General features: G+C 44.0%; 1 protein-coding gene across 1 annotated transcript in view; it reads right to left on the bottom strand.

The window, feature by feature from the left end:
* Nucleotides 1-7,173: 7,173 nt before the first annotated feature.
* AFF3 (ALF transcription elongation factor 3) overlaps nt 7,174-16,676 on the bottom strand; it is a 565,373-nt gene continuing 555,870 nt past the window's right edge. Inside the window, exons 18-22 of the mRNA XM_068973380.1 lie at nt 16,379-16,450; nt 14,349-14,442; nt 11,107-11,156; nt 10,466-10,689; nt 7,174-7,295 (exon numbers count right to left, since the gene is read on the bottom strand). Of these exons, the coding sequence (XP_068829481.1) occupies nt 7,174-7,295; nt 10,466-10,689; nt 11,107-11,156; nt 14,349-14,442; nt 16,379-16,450 (562 nt within the window). The remainder of the gene's footprint in view (nt 7,296-10,465; nt 10,690-11,106; nt 11,157-14,348; nt 14,443-16,378; nt 16,451-16,676) is intronic.

The raw sequence follows: 16,676 nt of genomic DNA, 5'->3' as shown, positions 1-16,676 counted from the left end.
ATAGAAATATTAGGTAGAAGCTGAAAACCTCAACTGAACATTATTGCTTGACCTCGGTGATGACAGTCAGGTCAGTGGTCAGATTTCCGGGCTCTGTCTTGCTGCCTGGAGGGAGAACGGTCATTCTCACAAAGTCACTGAGTTCTCGGTTGGCTTTCCCTCTCCAGGGAGCCTGAGTAAGGGTTAGCCTACAATTAAGCAGTAACATTGAGGCAATTATCTAGCCCACTAGAGGGAAAACCCCCCCTTTCCTCAGGAGGGGTCTCTGCTTTCCTGAAGCTTGTGACATACCCGTGTGACAAGTCCCCTTTCTCAGGGACAAACCTCCCAGAGCAGCTGTCCTCCACCCCACCAGCCCCCCAAAACAAAAACAGTCACCACCAGAGGGGCAAGATTCTCATGAAGAGAACTGGCATCAAAGGAAAGCCAGGAGAGAATGGGTAGTGAGAAGACAGTGCCGTGGGCCATCTGGCCAGACCAGGATGTTCAGAGCCTGGTGGTCCAGAGGCAGGCTGTGTTCTCACTGAAGAGGCACCCAAGGGGAGCAGCACCCCATGTCCCTCCTTCCCCTGTTTCTTAAGGCCAGGACTGGACGAGGAAAGGAATGGTGGGATTATACCACCACCTGCAGGGGACCTGGCAAGGACAGACCCCTCCACCCCTGCCCCCTCACTGGTCTATTAGAGCCCTGCCTACTAGCAGGTTGGACTCAAAAGTGGTAACAGCAATAGCTCGGGGGTCCCATGGAGACCCCACTGTCATCCTCTTGGTTCCAGAGAACTGGGTCGGAGCTGGGACCTTGCTCATCACACACCTTTGCATCACGGTACGTAGAAGAGACTGGGCTGCCTCTGTTGTCACAGTGATGCTTAACTCCAGCTGCCGGCGACAACTGGGGTCTCCAGCCGCTGCTCTAACCTGGTGGTCCGCAATTGGATCTTTGGCGCGGCAGCTAATTGGGTTACATTTCACACAGAGGAAATGGACTCGTGGAGAGGGGCTTTATCCAAGAACTGGGGGCAGCAAGCAAAGGAGGAGTGTCTAGGCAGCCTGATTTACCCCTGACCCTTCAAACCTCAACGTCATCAAGTTCTCATATTGAATCTGTTTGCTTAAAGTTCCCACTGTCTCTAGTGACTGTTCTTCTAAACAGTTCAGATACAGAATCTGACTGATTAGAAGGAAAAAAAAAGAACCCAAAGGAATGAAAAAAAATCAAGCCAGTTCACAGAGAAGGAAATTTTGGGTTGAGTTGGCAGCCCTGGGGACCTCAGGGGATTCATAATCAGTTTGCAAATTACTCAAAGGAAAGTGTTAATACTGGTTTTTTTGCCCTACAAATAGATCCCAGAGATAGCTGGTAAGGCTAAGGAAGTGCCTATCACTAAAGATGAGTGTGTTACATGCTTAGGATTTTTGACACCTGAACTATGAGGTCATACTTCAGCTTTGGTGATCATTCACGCTGCAGATGAAGGTAACAGAGGAGACTCAAAGAATGTTCTTTAAAAAGCCACATACATTTGGCTACTGTGGATAGACTCTGCCCAGTCAAGTAACGCACATTCCTCAGTGGTAAGTATTTTCTTTGCTCATTTGGGCATCTAGAAATAAGAAGATCAATACTGGAGGAAAAAAAAATCAGTCCTGTTTTATGAAAAACTGAAAAAGCATTGGAAACCAATACAGAAGTAAGATAATTGGGATTATTTTTTATAAACAAAGAGCACTCTTGGATAATTCAAAACATTGGCATTATCTTACACCATAGCTGGATATAAGCATTTTCTGATGAGCTTTTCCTATGTTAGAAATGAGTCTGCGATCTGGCTTTTCAGGTCTCAACATTATTTCTTGATGCTTAAAGACAAACGCTGATCCTCGTGTTGACTGGCAATTAATTAGTACCTTGAATTCATCCCTCAGAGCAATGTGTTCACAATTGGCCATAAGAGGTGGCTTTTCAAAGTAATGTAGAGGGATTTAATCCCTTGATCCCCATTACTACGAGTAAGAGTTGTGAGCCTATATCCCCTTTCAACTGACCCCAAATTCACCCCCTGCTGCCTCAGAGCACCAATTAAATAATAAAACCCAAACCAAACCATGGTCAGATGTATTTCATTTGAGAACAGAGTTTTATAATTTCCCTTATGCCAAGCAAACAAACCCATCTGATGATATATACAGAAGGATTCGGTTTGAACAAAGAGAACACGCATCTCAAAAGTCTGAACATTTCTTGTGCTATTTGTCAGGAAGTTTGTAATGTCAAAACACTGTGTTCTTCTGGGAATGGGAAGACAAGGAAATAAACTCTGGCTCCAGATTGCTGGAAATGCAGTTTACGTTGTTGGGTTGTTTTTTTCCTTTCATTAAAAAAAAAAGATCTTTTAAGACTCCAGTTGATTCAGTGAAATGTCAGTTGTTCAGTTATGTCCGACTCTGTGACCCCATGGATTGTAGCCCATCAGGCTCCTCTGTCCATGGGATTTTCCAGGCAAGAATACTGGAGTGGGTTGCCATTTCCTTCTCCAGGGGATCTTCCCAACCCAGGAGTCAAACCTGGTTCCCTGCATTGCAGGTAGATTCTTTACCGTCTGGGCCACCACTTCTTAAAAATAGGATTCTGGTGGGAATAGACTTCAGCTGAATAGTAGGCTAAACTGCATGAGGGGAAGATAGCTCTTGAAAGATTATTGGATATTTCTTAGCCCAAACCACCTCTGAAAGAGTGCCAAGTTCAGTGGTCTCTGGAGCAAGCAAAGCCAAGGACCCCATTCTGGTCGTCTTTGAGATGAGGTGGTCTTCATGGTGACCGGAGCTAGGGTTCTCGTGTTGTATTTGAATATAAAGATACAGGCTGGACAAAATGAAGCAACGGTTTTACTTCTGTTCCTGTTTCTACTTCTTCTTAGTTTAATTTGAGGAGGAAAGGAATGAAAAGGGGAAGAAAGAAGAGTAAAAAAATATGAGAGTAATAAAAAACGCTCTCACATGGAGGAGATATATATCATGGAAAGCCACTGGTCTAATATCTCTATCTTCAGTAGTTCAAAATTCTCTCATTTTACTCAAGAAAATATTGCTGACATTACTCCACCACGTTGGTTAGAGTTGGAAAAACCTGGTAGACACAAGTGAGGGAATTAACTTCTGTCATTATGGAATGTTGAGTAAAACAGTGTCCTGGGGCTGCTGGCTGGACAGGCATCAGTGTAGCTATCAAAATAACCCCCTTAAGCTCCCTATTCAGCATTTTCTGGGACAGTGTGGGTGTGTTCTCACACACATGTGTGTAAATATGCTGGGAAATGGGAAAGACAAGTAGCAAACTATACTTCCAATAATGAAAACATTACTTTTTTCCCCCATGAAAAAATCAGACTTGGTAATGATAATCTGTTGGAAGCATCATTTAAAAAATTTTATGAAACTACAAGGTCCATTCTAAAGAGATTATGAACTAGGGACCAGAATGCTTATTTGAATATATTTTGAGTCTGAAGTTTCCTTGTAAAAATATTCACAGAAATTGGTGGACATTTTTTCATATTTTTACGTACAACTCGATGGCTCTCATTTACAACATAAATCATTTAATGTAACATTTGCAACCTTAGAAAGGCAGACATAGTTAATCCAAGTCAGTTTATAAATTCCAATTTCACATGGATTAAAAACTGCAGATAAATTAAGTCACAATAATATCCTGTACATGCATTAAGGCTGGTGACTGCTAAAGTGTCTTGGGTATCTACAAACAGGAAATCACACACAGATTACTGGGTTTGGAGAGTGTCTACATCATTAAAAAAAATCTTGCTTTTTTTTTTTTTTTGGTGATACAGATTTCAACAGTAACTCTGGAAAACTGTGAAAAATGTTATTTAAAAATATATATGTATATACTACTGCACAGTTTCAAAGATGTGGTTCATAAATAAGGTTGGCTGCACTGATTAATTTGATAACAATTACTGCACTTCCGAGGTGATTTAAACACGCAGTGACTTATACTCAACATTAGGCACTGGTCATATCCTTCAAGCATACTACAGTTTTATGGTAGCTGTACTGTACATATATATTTTTAAATGTATGTATTTATACAAACTGTGTATATTATGTATGGGATGTCAGAAATGTACACATCACTGTTATGTAATACACACATCTTTGTTGTAGATAAGAGGGTACATTTTAGTGCAGAAAAGCTCACTGCGTTGATTCTACATGTTCAATCCAATACACAGTTTGTCAACTTTTCAGATTTTTTTTTCCAGTACATTTCTCTTTAGATAGTGGGTCCGACTTTCCATTTGCAATTTGAAAGTTTCCAGAAATAACGTTTTAACAGAACCTCTCTTCCCAAACACAATTCTGCATGTGAGTCTGATCTGTGTCGAATGGTAACAAATCCCACATTTTAATCATGAATATATTTGGGTTCCTCTCTTTCAAAGATATTTCTAACAATTGTGATCCAGGTCCATTCAGGTCATGGAGGGATAAGGCCAGTTGAACTTGTACTGAACTTCTGAAGAAATAATGTCTTCAAATAGAAGGGAATGATGATAGACATTCCACATTTAAATGGGAGACTCTCCCAAAGGATATACAGGGAAGGGTGAGCAGTGCTGTCTCTGGGGGGTGGGACAGCGTACTTCCTACTTCACACTTGTCTGCATTGTTTGAATTTTCACCATGAGTGTCTATTAGTTTCATAACCAGAAAACACAAGAGAGCTATTTGTACTTTGAACAAAACTAAAGAAAAGGAATCAGCAATGATCAGAAGATGCTTCCTTACCAAAAGCACTGATGCCAAGGCAAGGGACAACCACTGCCCCAGCATGCTCCACCAATGCAATGCGACTGTGAGAGCAACGGCACGCTGTGACTGCCCCCAGTCCACTGGTTTCACGTTTTGTTGGAAATGACTGCAGCTCACGGCGTCCTGATGTAGGGCTGCTGGCACAACCAGCTGGAGGCAGCCTGTGCCTTGACTTGTGAGCACACTATGTGGATACCACCATGTGGCCTGGGGCTTAAAGGTGAATAGATCAGAAAGGCACCCCAGGGATGCGCAAGGGACAGTGGGGGGCCATCCTTTTATGTGAAAGTCTGAACATTTCATCAGAATTCAGCAACAGCGAGTAGAACTAAGCCTCAGTCCTCCAAAAAATAAATAAAAATTTCTTAAGTTAGATCCCAATGGGAAGGGGAGATCTAGTAATAATTAGTGAAAGGAATGTCAGAAGCACCTCGGTTGGATAAATGTGAAAAAAGAAGTATTGTTAATATTTCCAGCTGCTTAAAGGCCAACACCAAATGCAAATTTCACAAAGCCTTCACTCGTTCATTGAAATGAATTTCAAATCACCAAAGCTGTTCAATCACTTGCACAGTTTTGAATCAGTGCTTAGAGCTAGGGAATTACAGCAATCTGATTTCCCACCCACAGATCAGGCTGACGAAAATGTTAATATTACAACCAAACCAGTGAGACCATTAGCATCTGATATACATGTTTTACGTTACCATCATGTTGAAAAATGGATTATTCCATGTACCCCATCACTTATCTTTCTCAGGCTGTCTTAGGGTAATTTTGTCAAGTGAGAGGCATCAAGGTCATTATTTTTGTTTTTAAAGCATGGCAAGGTATATCCTCCTTTCCAGGAGTTTTTCTTTTTTTCTTTTTCTTTTTTTTTTTTACCAATATCTTTGTATTCAAATATATTTAACAAGAACACTAAATCTAGGATATGACAAGAGACAATAAAAGAAATAAATTTCAGCCGATAAAAGAAATTTCAGACAAACATTGTAAACAAAATGTTGAAAAAACTAAAATGTAAACTTAATTAAAAAAAAGCAAAACAAAGAATCGGGGGAAGACATACGCGTACTGGATGCACGGGGGCTTAAGCATGGTGTTCGGGTCACTGCCACCCCAGACAAACTGCAATCGCTATAGGGATCCCCTGCTCTGTGGTGAGCAACCTGCTTATCAGACCCTGAAATACATCCCCCAGGTCAAAAATGCATTCAAGGTCCGCACGGCACTTTCTCCAAAGACAGGGAGGATTAGACAGAATCACGGCAGCAAACAGTTCTCGGCCTGACAAAGCAACAGACACAGATTCCGATGGAAGGGACACCCTAGACAATGTCCTCATTTGGCCAAGAACATGGGAAAGAAAGCTCTCAGAGAAAGAAAAGGCTTGTTGAAAAGTATCGGCTGACAAACCCACGGGGCTCCACAGCCCCTGGGGTCACAGTGGCGAGAGGAAGAAACACACGTGCCGGCTGGGCTCTTGGCAGGTGCAGAGGGTTGTTTCTCACCGAGCCCGGGGACACAGCTGCTGCTGCTTTCTTCTGGGTGAGTTTTCAAAGACATGGAGGTTTGTTTTTTTTTCCCACCAAATCTCAGGGTCAGGGTCATGGTCGTACTATTTTGGGGGGCAGGGCAGGGAAGGCCCATGGGAGTCGATTCATTCGCGTCTAACACGTTCAGTTGATAGTAGAGTTAGATGGAGAATTGGATGGAGGAGGGGAGGGACTAGACAAAAGGCAGGGTATTTGGTAACATGCAATCTAGTAAACGTCCAGCACAAAAATAACTGACTTATTTTCATTATTCAAATACCCATTAATACAGACAATAAAAAAATAATGGGAGAAAAGTATATTAATACTGAAAGTAATCAACAGTATAAGAACTGGGTTCATCTTAACTGGCAGTCAAGCTTTTGGTGTGCTATATTGCACCTGGTTCACTAACCCATGAGATTTTGGTTGAATATTCTAAGAAGTCACGGTTTAGCTTGAACTAGAAAGTGTGTGTGTGTGTGTGTGTGTGTGTGTGTGTGAGTGTGTGTTTTCTCTGATCAGAAACGTCAGATCACTTTGTCTAACCCGGGATTCTGGAAACTAGACAAAGACGTGTTCTAGAGAACTGTTGTGTCCTACACACCTCCACAGGCAGCTTATTCCACACCCACACACACAAACACACATGCCCTGGGAGAAAAGACTGCTGTTCGATGCTGAAAAATATTCACCGCCTTTCGAGAAATGCTGTGGCCGGGAACGTGGGGAGCACAGTGTCCAGAAACGCTGGGCGATCCGTGGAGACGCGCGCACGCCGCAGCCAGGGGGCAGGCGTCTAGGCCAGGTGGGCGCTGTTTCGCAGCCAGTGCAGGCCCTGCTGGGAGTACTGCACCAGGTGCTCCATGCTGCTGTGCAGGGTGACCGGCCCCATGAGCAGGTCCAGGTCGTTGAAGAATTCTGGTGAAACAGAGAGGGTCGTCAGGGGGATACATGCTCAGCTCCCGGTCCCATCACATGACGTGAGCCCCCCAGCAGAGAGCTCACCTACGTCCAGAGAAGCCCTAGACTGGCGACTTCTAATTCAAACCAATGACATCTATTCAGCCAGAAAGCAAGGAAAACTGACTTCCCCGGGCGGCATTCTCCTTTGCGCAGTGACACCTGTTACCCTGAACTTGGCCTGAACTTGGCCTGAAGCTCTGTCAGCCTTTCCACTGTACTCAACTGCGTTAGGTGCTGAGCCCCTGGGGCAGTCTGAGGCTCCTGGAGGCAGATCAGGGATGGGTGTTTGTTTTTCTCTTTTGGCTTTTGGAACAATCAGCTTGTATACACTGTCTTTTATTTTTATTATATTGGAGAAGAGTTAATTTCCAACGTTGTGTTAGTTTCAGGTGTACAGCATAGGTTCAGTCATATGTTAAATATGAGTCAGCTTCTTTTCCCTTATAGGTTATTGCAAAATGCTGAGTAGAGTTCCCTGTGCTCAGTGTAGGTCCTTGTTCACAGATGGGTTCTGAGGCATCTCTACTGAGGTTGCCAGCCAGTCTGTGAACCTTCTCTGGGTTTGTCCTTGCTTTCAACATGTATCACTGCCAAGGCGCTATGCTAGGGGCCCAAGGGTGGAGTCAGAGAGGGCACCAAGATGAAGAATGCATAGGCTCTGCCATCTCAGAGACTGCAGTTTAGCGGCTGACAGAGACAAATCAATTCACGTGGCTGCCACGCTGCACCGACCAGGGCCGCTGAAGAGCACTCTCTGGAAGCAAGAATCTGGGGAAAGTGTCTGTCGCTCAGTCGTGTCTGACTCACGCGACCCCAGGGACTGCAGCCTGCCAGGCTCCTCTGTCCATGGGATTCTCCAGGCAAGAATACTGGGGTGAGTTGCCATTCCCTTCTCCAGGGGATCTTCCTGACCCAGGGATTGAACCCTGGTCTTCTGCACTGCAGGCAGATTCTTTACTGTCTGAGCCACCTGGGAGGAGGTTTTGAAAGGTGCTCCTGGATGTGCTGAATGAGGTCCGCTAGGGAGGCTCAGAGAAGAGCCAGGGTCCAGGTGGCAGGGAGGACAGCATGGCAGGAAGCCAGGAGCAGAGCCGGGGAGGAGGGGCAGGTTGGGGGAAGCCAGGTGGACTTCAGACTGGAAGCGTGGCTCTGCTGAGGGACAGGTGGCAGCTGGTGACACCATCTGGAGCCTGGCCTGCTCAGGTTCTCCCAAACCGGCCATAGAAACCTTTGTGCATTTGTCCCTGCTCTTTTATTCACCTGGGACACCCACCCCGACTCCATCTCAGCTACTCGACTATCTGCTTTTCAAAATCCTGTTCTGTGCCAGCGCCTCTAGGGGGCCTGTCCTGCTGGTCTTGGCGCCTGGCACTGACCTCCTTGGCTTCCCCTCTGGGTTTTCTGGGTACACCATCCCTGAGCTGCTGTCATGTCCCATCTGGTTACACGATCAGTTTCATGTACTCAGGGCCCAGCTGCCTATCTGTGCCACTGGTTCTCATCTCATCATGAACTCCTCCGTCTTAGCCTCAGAAGCACGTTACCATGGGAACAAAACTCTCACTCAGTACTGGAGAAAGAGCAGGAACTTGGTAGGGAGAACATTAATAACATATATACCAGTCAGGGCTTCCCTGGTGGCTCAGACAATAAAGAATCTGCCTGCAAAGCAGGAGCCTTGGGTTCGATGCCTGGGTCAGGAAGAACCGCTGGAGGAGGAAATGGCTACCTATTCCAGTATTCTTGCCTGGAGAATCCTGTGGACAGAGGAGCCTGGCACACTATAGTCCATGGGGTGGAAAGAGTTAGACATGACTAAGCGACTATCACTTCATTTTCTTTCATAACAATGCATGTCTTAAAAGAATCTATACCTGTTGATCTCAGCATTCTATTTCTACAACTTCCTCCTATCAGAAGATAATCAGAAATATGAACAATGATTTAGTTGCTAAGTTCTGTCCGATTCTTTTGTGACCCCAGGGACTGCAGCCCACCAGACTCCTCTGTCCTCGGAATTTCCAGGCAAGAATACTGGAGTGAGTTGCCATTTCCTTCTCCAGGGGATCTTTCTGACCCAGGGATCGAACCCAGGTCTCTTTCATGGCAAGTGGGTTCTTTACCACTGTGCCACCAGGGAAGCCGGTGATAAGATTACTGATAATTAAAAATTTTTTTCTCTATTTTCTGTACTTTGCAAATTTAGCCATAGTTACATACATACCAGTTTAAACATGCTTTTATGAGTAAAAACAAACATTATTTAAAAGAAATAGAGCTACTGTATAGCTCAGGGGACTCTACTAGGCTCTCTGGTGACCTAAATGGGAAGGAAACCAGATAAACAGGGATATATATATCCACACAGCAGAAACTAACACAACATTGTAAAGCAACTATACTCCAATAAAAATTAATTAAAAAGAAAGAAATACAACTTACCCATAAAAACCTTTTTTTTTTTTCAGTTGTAACCAGCTATCATTTGAATAGGCAATAACATTCATGTGTGTGTGTGTGAAGTCACTTCAGTCGTGCCCAACTCTTTGAGACCGTATGGACTGCAGCCCACCAGGCTCCTCTGTCCAGGGATTCTCCAGGCAAAAACACTGGAGTGGGTTGCCATGCCCTCCTCCAGGGGAGCTTTCTGACCCAGGGATGGAGCCTGTGTCTCTTGTGCCTCCTGCATTGGCAGGCGGGTTCTTTCCACTAGCGCCACCTGGGAAGCCCAGGAACATTCATACTCGTCAGCTAATTCATTCATGCGGCATTTCAGATCCCCAGCTATGTTCTAGGCACTGTGCAGGTCTTAGGGTTACAAAGTTGAATAAAATGTCATCCCTACCTTCAAGGACCTCACTGTCTAAAGGAAAAACATACGTGTGCCCATCTATATAACCTGTATCTATATCATTGGTTCCTGTATCATCTCTAGCCCCGTCTCTATCTCTATCTTTCCCGCAGGAACGATCAAGATAGGCAGAGGCACTGGAAGTGCTGAGTAGGGGGAGAAGTACAGCTTCTATTTGGGTGCATGATGCAGTCTCGCCCAGCGACGCCCAAGGATCAGGCTGTCTCCCCAAGCTGTGGCTGACCCACGCACAGCTCCCCCAAGGTGCAGGCACCTCTGTTTTCCTTGGCTAGGTTGTCCGCCATCTCCCAGTAGTCGTAGCTGTGGAGGATGCTGTTGGTGATGCTCACGTGGTTGGCCGCCATCTGGTGGATGCGCTGCGGGATGCTGACGATGGTTGATGGGGACAGGGCGTTGCTGTTGGACAGGCTCCCCTGAGAGCCCACGGAGCCGGTGGGGGATGGGTTGGGAGACATGGGGGATGGGGTCCCAGTACTCCTGGAAGGGGAGAGCATGGAAAAACAAGAGTGGAGAGGTTAGTACCTGGTGAGGCAGGGCGGCCCCTCAGGGCACTGTAAACAGTACGCGTTGCCCAGCTTCGTGTGTGTGTGTGTGTGTGTGTGTGTGTGTGTGTGTGTGTCTTTGGGGTGGGAGGACTCAGCTGTGTCCAATTCTTTGTGACCCCATGGACTGTAGCCCATCAGGCTCCTCTGTCCACGGGATTTTCCAGGCAAGGATATTGGAGTGGGTTGCCATTTCCTCCTCCATGGGATCTTCCCGACCCAGAGCTCCAACCCGTCTCTTGCATATCCTGCATTGGCAGGCAGGTTATTTACCACTGAGCCATGGGAAAGCATTTGCTCAGCTTCATGCAACATCTCATTTATCACCTTCACTTTGCAAAAATGAACTTACTTTCCACTGGCCCCCCATGGAGATGGGGCTTGGGAAGCTTTAGATGAATTCTGCAAGAAAACAAAAATGTTGACAGTGAGTACCATCTGCTTGAGTTTAAACAGCCCACAATAACATGTTCTTAGTTGACCACTGAGAGAAGCAATGGCAGACTCTGTAGATAAAATGCAGGGTCACAGAAACTGGATCTGGGAAGTCATAGTTACTAGGCTATTGGCTTCCTCTCTGCAGGACAGTAAGGTGGCAGGCAACCCCCCTCCCACACATACACTGAGAACATCTTATATTTAAATGTAGGGCATATTTGCAGAACTGTTGACATAACATTTAATGCCTGAAAATATATGAGACCATCAACTGTTACTGTTTTAACTTAGGAAGCTTTAAAGTATTTCTCTTAAAGGACGTTGCTCTTGAACATGTCTAAAAGAATAGATTAAATGTATTTCCTTAACAGAGACTGAATTCAAAAATTCTGATTTATTTAAATATCCTGATTTAGGATTTGTTGCCTGAGCCAGTTGTTTGCATCAGGCATTTAAAAGACACTTTGCCTGCGGCAAGGGAAGTTTCTAAATGTACAGAGAGATTTCCTCCCTGAGAGTCCAGTGAAGCTTTCTTGGACACAAATCTGTGAGATTGTTTAGGAAAAAAATGGTCTTTATAATACGGATGTCAATGTTCCCTTCCAGAAACAAGAAAATATAATAGCCTCAGCTTGGTTCCCCAGAGACAAAATGCTTCTTTTGGTTAAAAAGAATTTTATGAAGTGGTGACTGAGTTTTAGTTTTTAGTGGAGGTGTTATCAAAATGGTAAGAAATGGCCTTACACATGGGAATTGTGCAACATTGCCTTCAGGCCTCTTTCACTACAACTGAGGTCCCGTGACTGTAAAAAACACAGGTAGGGGCAAAGTCCTGTTTTTCAGAGCCAGTTGTACTGATGAAACTTATTTTTTATGAACCAACTGTTTCCTGGTGGCTCAGAAGGTAAAGAATCTGCCTGCAATAATGGAGACCTGGGTTCGATCCCTGGGTTGGGAAGATCCCCTGGAGAAGGCAATGGCTATCCACTGCAGTATTCTTGCCTGGAAAATTCCATGGACAGAGGAGCCTGGAGGGCTACAGTCTAAGCCATCACAGAGTCAGACATGACTGAGCAACTAACACCAATCATTGTTTCCTAAAGTTTTCATAATCTCTGAACTTAAGTAGTATTGAAGTAGCTTTGATTTAGGGTATCTACCAGGAACTTCTGGAGGGGGAGTTCTGATTCTGAAGTTATGATCTTTGTTCATTCTGTACAGTTTCACGGACAATCCACATACATTAAGAACTTGGATCTCTTGAAAGTTCTGTGTCTTAGAGTTCAGATTCCTTCTTTATACAAGTGCTTTGCTTTACTATAATAACTCTTAAGTAATAGCTCTTCAGTCAGTTCAGTTCAGTCACTCAGTTGTGTCTAACACGTTGCAACCCCATGGACTGCAGCACACCAGGCTTCCCTGTCCATCACTTTGAGCCTGCTTAAACTCATGTCCATTGAGTCAGTGACGCCATCCAACCATCTCATCCTCTATCGTCCCCTTCTCCTCCTGCCCTCAATCTTTCCCAGCATCAGGGTCTTTTCCAGTGAGTCAGTTCTTCACATCAGGTGGCCAAAGTACTGAAGTTTCAGCTTCAGCATCAGTCATTCCAATGAACACCCAGGACTGATTTCCTTTAGGATGGACTGGTTGGATCTCCTTGCAGTCCAAGGGATTCTCAACAGTCTTCTCCAACACCACAGTTCAAAAGCATCAATTCTTCCATGCTCAGCTTCTTTATAGTCCAAGTCTCACATCCATACATGACCACTGGAAAAACCATAGCTTTGACTAGATGGACCTTTGTTGGTAAAGTAACGTCTCTTCTTTTTAATATGGTCTAGGTTGGTCATAGCTTTTCTTCCAAGGAGCAAGTGTCTTTTAATTTCATGGCTGCAGCCACTATCTGCAGTGATTTTGGAGCCCAAAATAGCTCTTAGATTCTAAATTTTTGAAAACGACTTAAACTTAGGCACCCAAAGTAAAGAGAGACTCTTAAGTGTCAGTACTTGTCATTATAACCCACGACTGTCAGTGGACTAAGACAGTTACCTTTTTGGCTTAGCACCTGGATACTCTACATGCACGGCCCGGCTATCTGATGGACATGGACCTCCAACACAGCCGGGTCACCAGAAATCATCTCCAAGAAGTGGAGGTTGGGGATTAAAGATCTAAAATGATGACTCTGGGGACTTCCCTGGTGGTACAGTGGACAAGAATCTTCCTGCCAGTGCGGGGGGGGGGGGGGGGCGACACGGTCTGGGAAGATTCCTGCCCCGGGCGTGGAGCAACGAAAAACCTGTGCACGGCAATTTCTGAGCCCACGAGCCGCAACTACTGACGCCTAGGCGCCTAGACACTGTGCTTTGCAACAAGAGAAGCCACCGCAGTGAGAAGCCTGGGCACCTCAAGGAAGAGTAGCCCCCGCTCGCTGCAACTAGAGGAAAATCCACTCAGGAACGAAGACCTAGTGCAGCCAAAAACAAATGTAAAATGATGGCTGTGTATCTGATAAAGAGTTGGTGGAGGCAGAGATGGTATAATTTCTTGTTTCTACAGTCAAATGGACAGCAAAGAGGCCAGAAGTCTCAAATAAATTATGTCAGGTACACTTCACAGCAGAACATCAGGGGTTTTTTTTTGTCTCCCGTCCTCTTTCTTCATTCTCCCAATGAAAATGATTTCATTCCATAAAAAAGCGCAGTTTCCAATTCTATCCTTTTATGTGCACAGTGCTATTCCAGTGCCTCTGGGTTCTACCAAGCCATTTCTTATCATTTAAAATAACACCTTTATTAAAAATTAAATTAGTGACTGGAGATAGCAAAGAGGAGTTACTTCTAAGGAGCTACTTCTAAGAGGAAGAAACTCTGCATGAACACGAGGAATTTATGTTAGCTATAAAGATGGACCTCCTAGGATGCTGGGATGGGTAACAGGATCTTCTTTCTCTAGGGGCACTAGAGGGGATAAATTAGATGGGTTCTCAGGCTATTCTCTAAGCCCTGAATGCCATGAGTAGGTCGTAAATGGGGGTTAGTGCAGATACCAGACGGCTCCTGTGTTAGCCCCAAATCAGTGGACTCTGCATTGAACATGTCCTTGACAGGGAGACAGCTGGGTACAACATTCTGCCCGTTAGCCAGACAGTACCTTGAAATAGTCGATAAGTGCTTTTGAATACTTGACAGCGTGATCCCTTTTGAGTCGAAACATCCTCCAGTACAGGAGAGCCAGGCATCGGTAACTGCAGCAGGGAGAGACAAATGAGCGGCCCCCGTACCAACAATCTTGTTCCAATGCACTCAATGTTCCTAGCATGATCATATATATATTAAACATTTCTATACATAGGTATCTGACCTTCCTATTGGTTCGATATGATTCAAAATTTTGGTAACTCCATCAAAAACATCCCTTCATATAAATAATATGTATAAACAACATATATATTAAACAATATAAGTATAAATATGAATCAATAAACTGTGTATATATAAATAAAGAATATAAGTACAAATGAATAGCTTTATTGCTTCTCCGTTGGGACTAAGCAGCTGGCATTGCCTTCTTCCACCACGAGAGGGCAGTCGCTCTCCACTAGAGAAGTGAGAAGCTCTAGCTCAGCGCGCTCTCTGCTTTCTGGGTGAACTTCAGGGCAGAACTACCTTACTCTAATTTTCCTCGGACATCTTGAACTTCTGGCCGTGGGTCGTGGCTTTGTTGAAAGCACAGCCCTTCTACCTGTTTTTGTCACCTTCACTTTTAAGCTAGTTTACTGAGGGAGAGTGGATACATGTATATGTATGGCTGAGTCCCTTTACTGTCCATCTAAAACTATCACATCACTCACTGTTAATTGGCTATACTCCAATATAAAATAAAAAGTAAAAAAACCCTACTTTACTGGACTATAATTAGTTCATATAAAGTAACAGATATGAATGTGTTTTATAAATAATTAAAAATTATGCTGGGAGCAGTTATTATTTTATTTTATAGTTTATATCTTTGTTATTTACATAGCAGTAATCCCTCTTATATAATACGAACTAATCATAGTTAATTTATTAATCCTAGCATGAAAGTTAAAGTTTGAAAAGAGCATAGGAAGCATTTCCCGAGCCATATCAACTACTTCTTGGTGCTTTTCACTCGTAATTATTGGCTAACTCAGATATGGTATTGACAGAGTAGAATACCAACCTAGAAAATACAACTTAATGGTCTCAAATTTAATTTTTTTATTTAAATTTTAAAATTTATTTTTATTTTAATACAATTTTTAAAGGTTACTTTCTATTTACAGTTATTACAGAATATTGGCTGCACTCATTCCCTGCATTGTATTAATACAACATATCCCTGAGTAATAGCACGTCAAACTCTACATGAAGTGGTGATGGAAAACTATCAGAGACCCTCTCTTTTGTGTCACTATTGTTATTATTACTATTACTATTTTGAGATTCAGTTCTACGACTTGCAAATCAGGGTCTAGGGTGGAGTATGAACCGTCAGAGATAGAGACATTTTGGTTCCTTATCACAGCAGGCGCTAACAGTGAAGTGCCCTGAGGAAATGTCATGGGGAAAATTATTGTTATTATAATCACATAATCATTACCATTTCTGTTATTATAGAAAAAAACCTGTTACATGTTGATTAACATTTATAAAGTCTTTGACTATCAAAGCGGAAGGAATGGCTCCTCAGTTTAACGTGTTGAGAACCTGAACACGCTGTTTTGACTCAGCCCTACTAATCCCACACGCAAAGAGACAGATGAATCATTCTGATTGCATCCAAAATGTTAAATATGAGAGATTACATCGGGCACAGTTCCCATTCAAATGATTAAAATACAAACTTACCTGATTTTAGAACACACAGACACACACACACAGACACACACAGACACACAGACACACAGACACACACACACACACACACACACACAGAGGAAAGCGAGTCCTTGTGTCGCGGACCTGCTCACTTTTAGTCATGAATTCACCTCATGCGTAGGGCAGCAGGGTGCAGGCTCTCCATGACTACCTCGAGAAATGCCTTCAGTTTGGTGTGTTAGAAGCATTGTGAACACATCACGCATTTTGGCACCAGGTTACCAGCTTCGCCAGCGCAGAGGCTGGGGAGGCTCTTCTAAGCTGATATGATGCGCTTACCATAATGCAGCCAGCTGTTTATCCTCTGGTGTGGCATTGGGGCCTGAGTGGGTTTTCAGTCTCATGGCATACCTTAAAAGAGAAAAAAAAGGAAAGGAAAACAAAGAAATAAAGCTTTCTTACTAACCCATGGACCATCTTCGGGGATGGCAGTTCTGTTAGCTCTTCATGGTGCTTGCTGATTTTATTGTTACGTAGTCCACTGACGCACATCCGACTCTGTGACCCTGTGAACTTCAGCCCACCAGGCTCCTCTGTCCGTGTGACTTCCCGGGCAAGAATGCTGCAGTGGGTTGCT

Source organism: Capricornis sumatraensis, chromosome 1 (genome assembly GCF_032405125.1).
Source record: "Capricornis sumatraensis isolate serow.1 chromosome 1, serow.2, whole genome shotgun sequence".
In the NCBI taxonomy this organism is placed as follows: Eukaryota; Metazoa; Chordata; class Mammalia; order Artiodactyla; family Bovidae; genus Capricornis; species Capricornis sumatraensis.
This window is presented reverse-complemented; position numbering and strand designations above follow the sequence as displayed.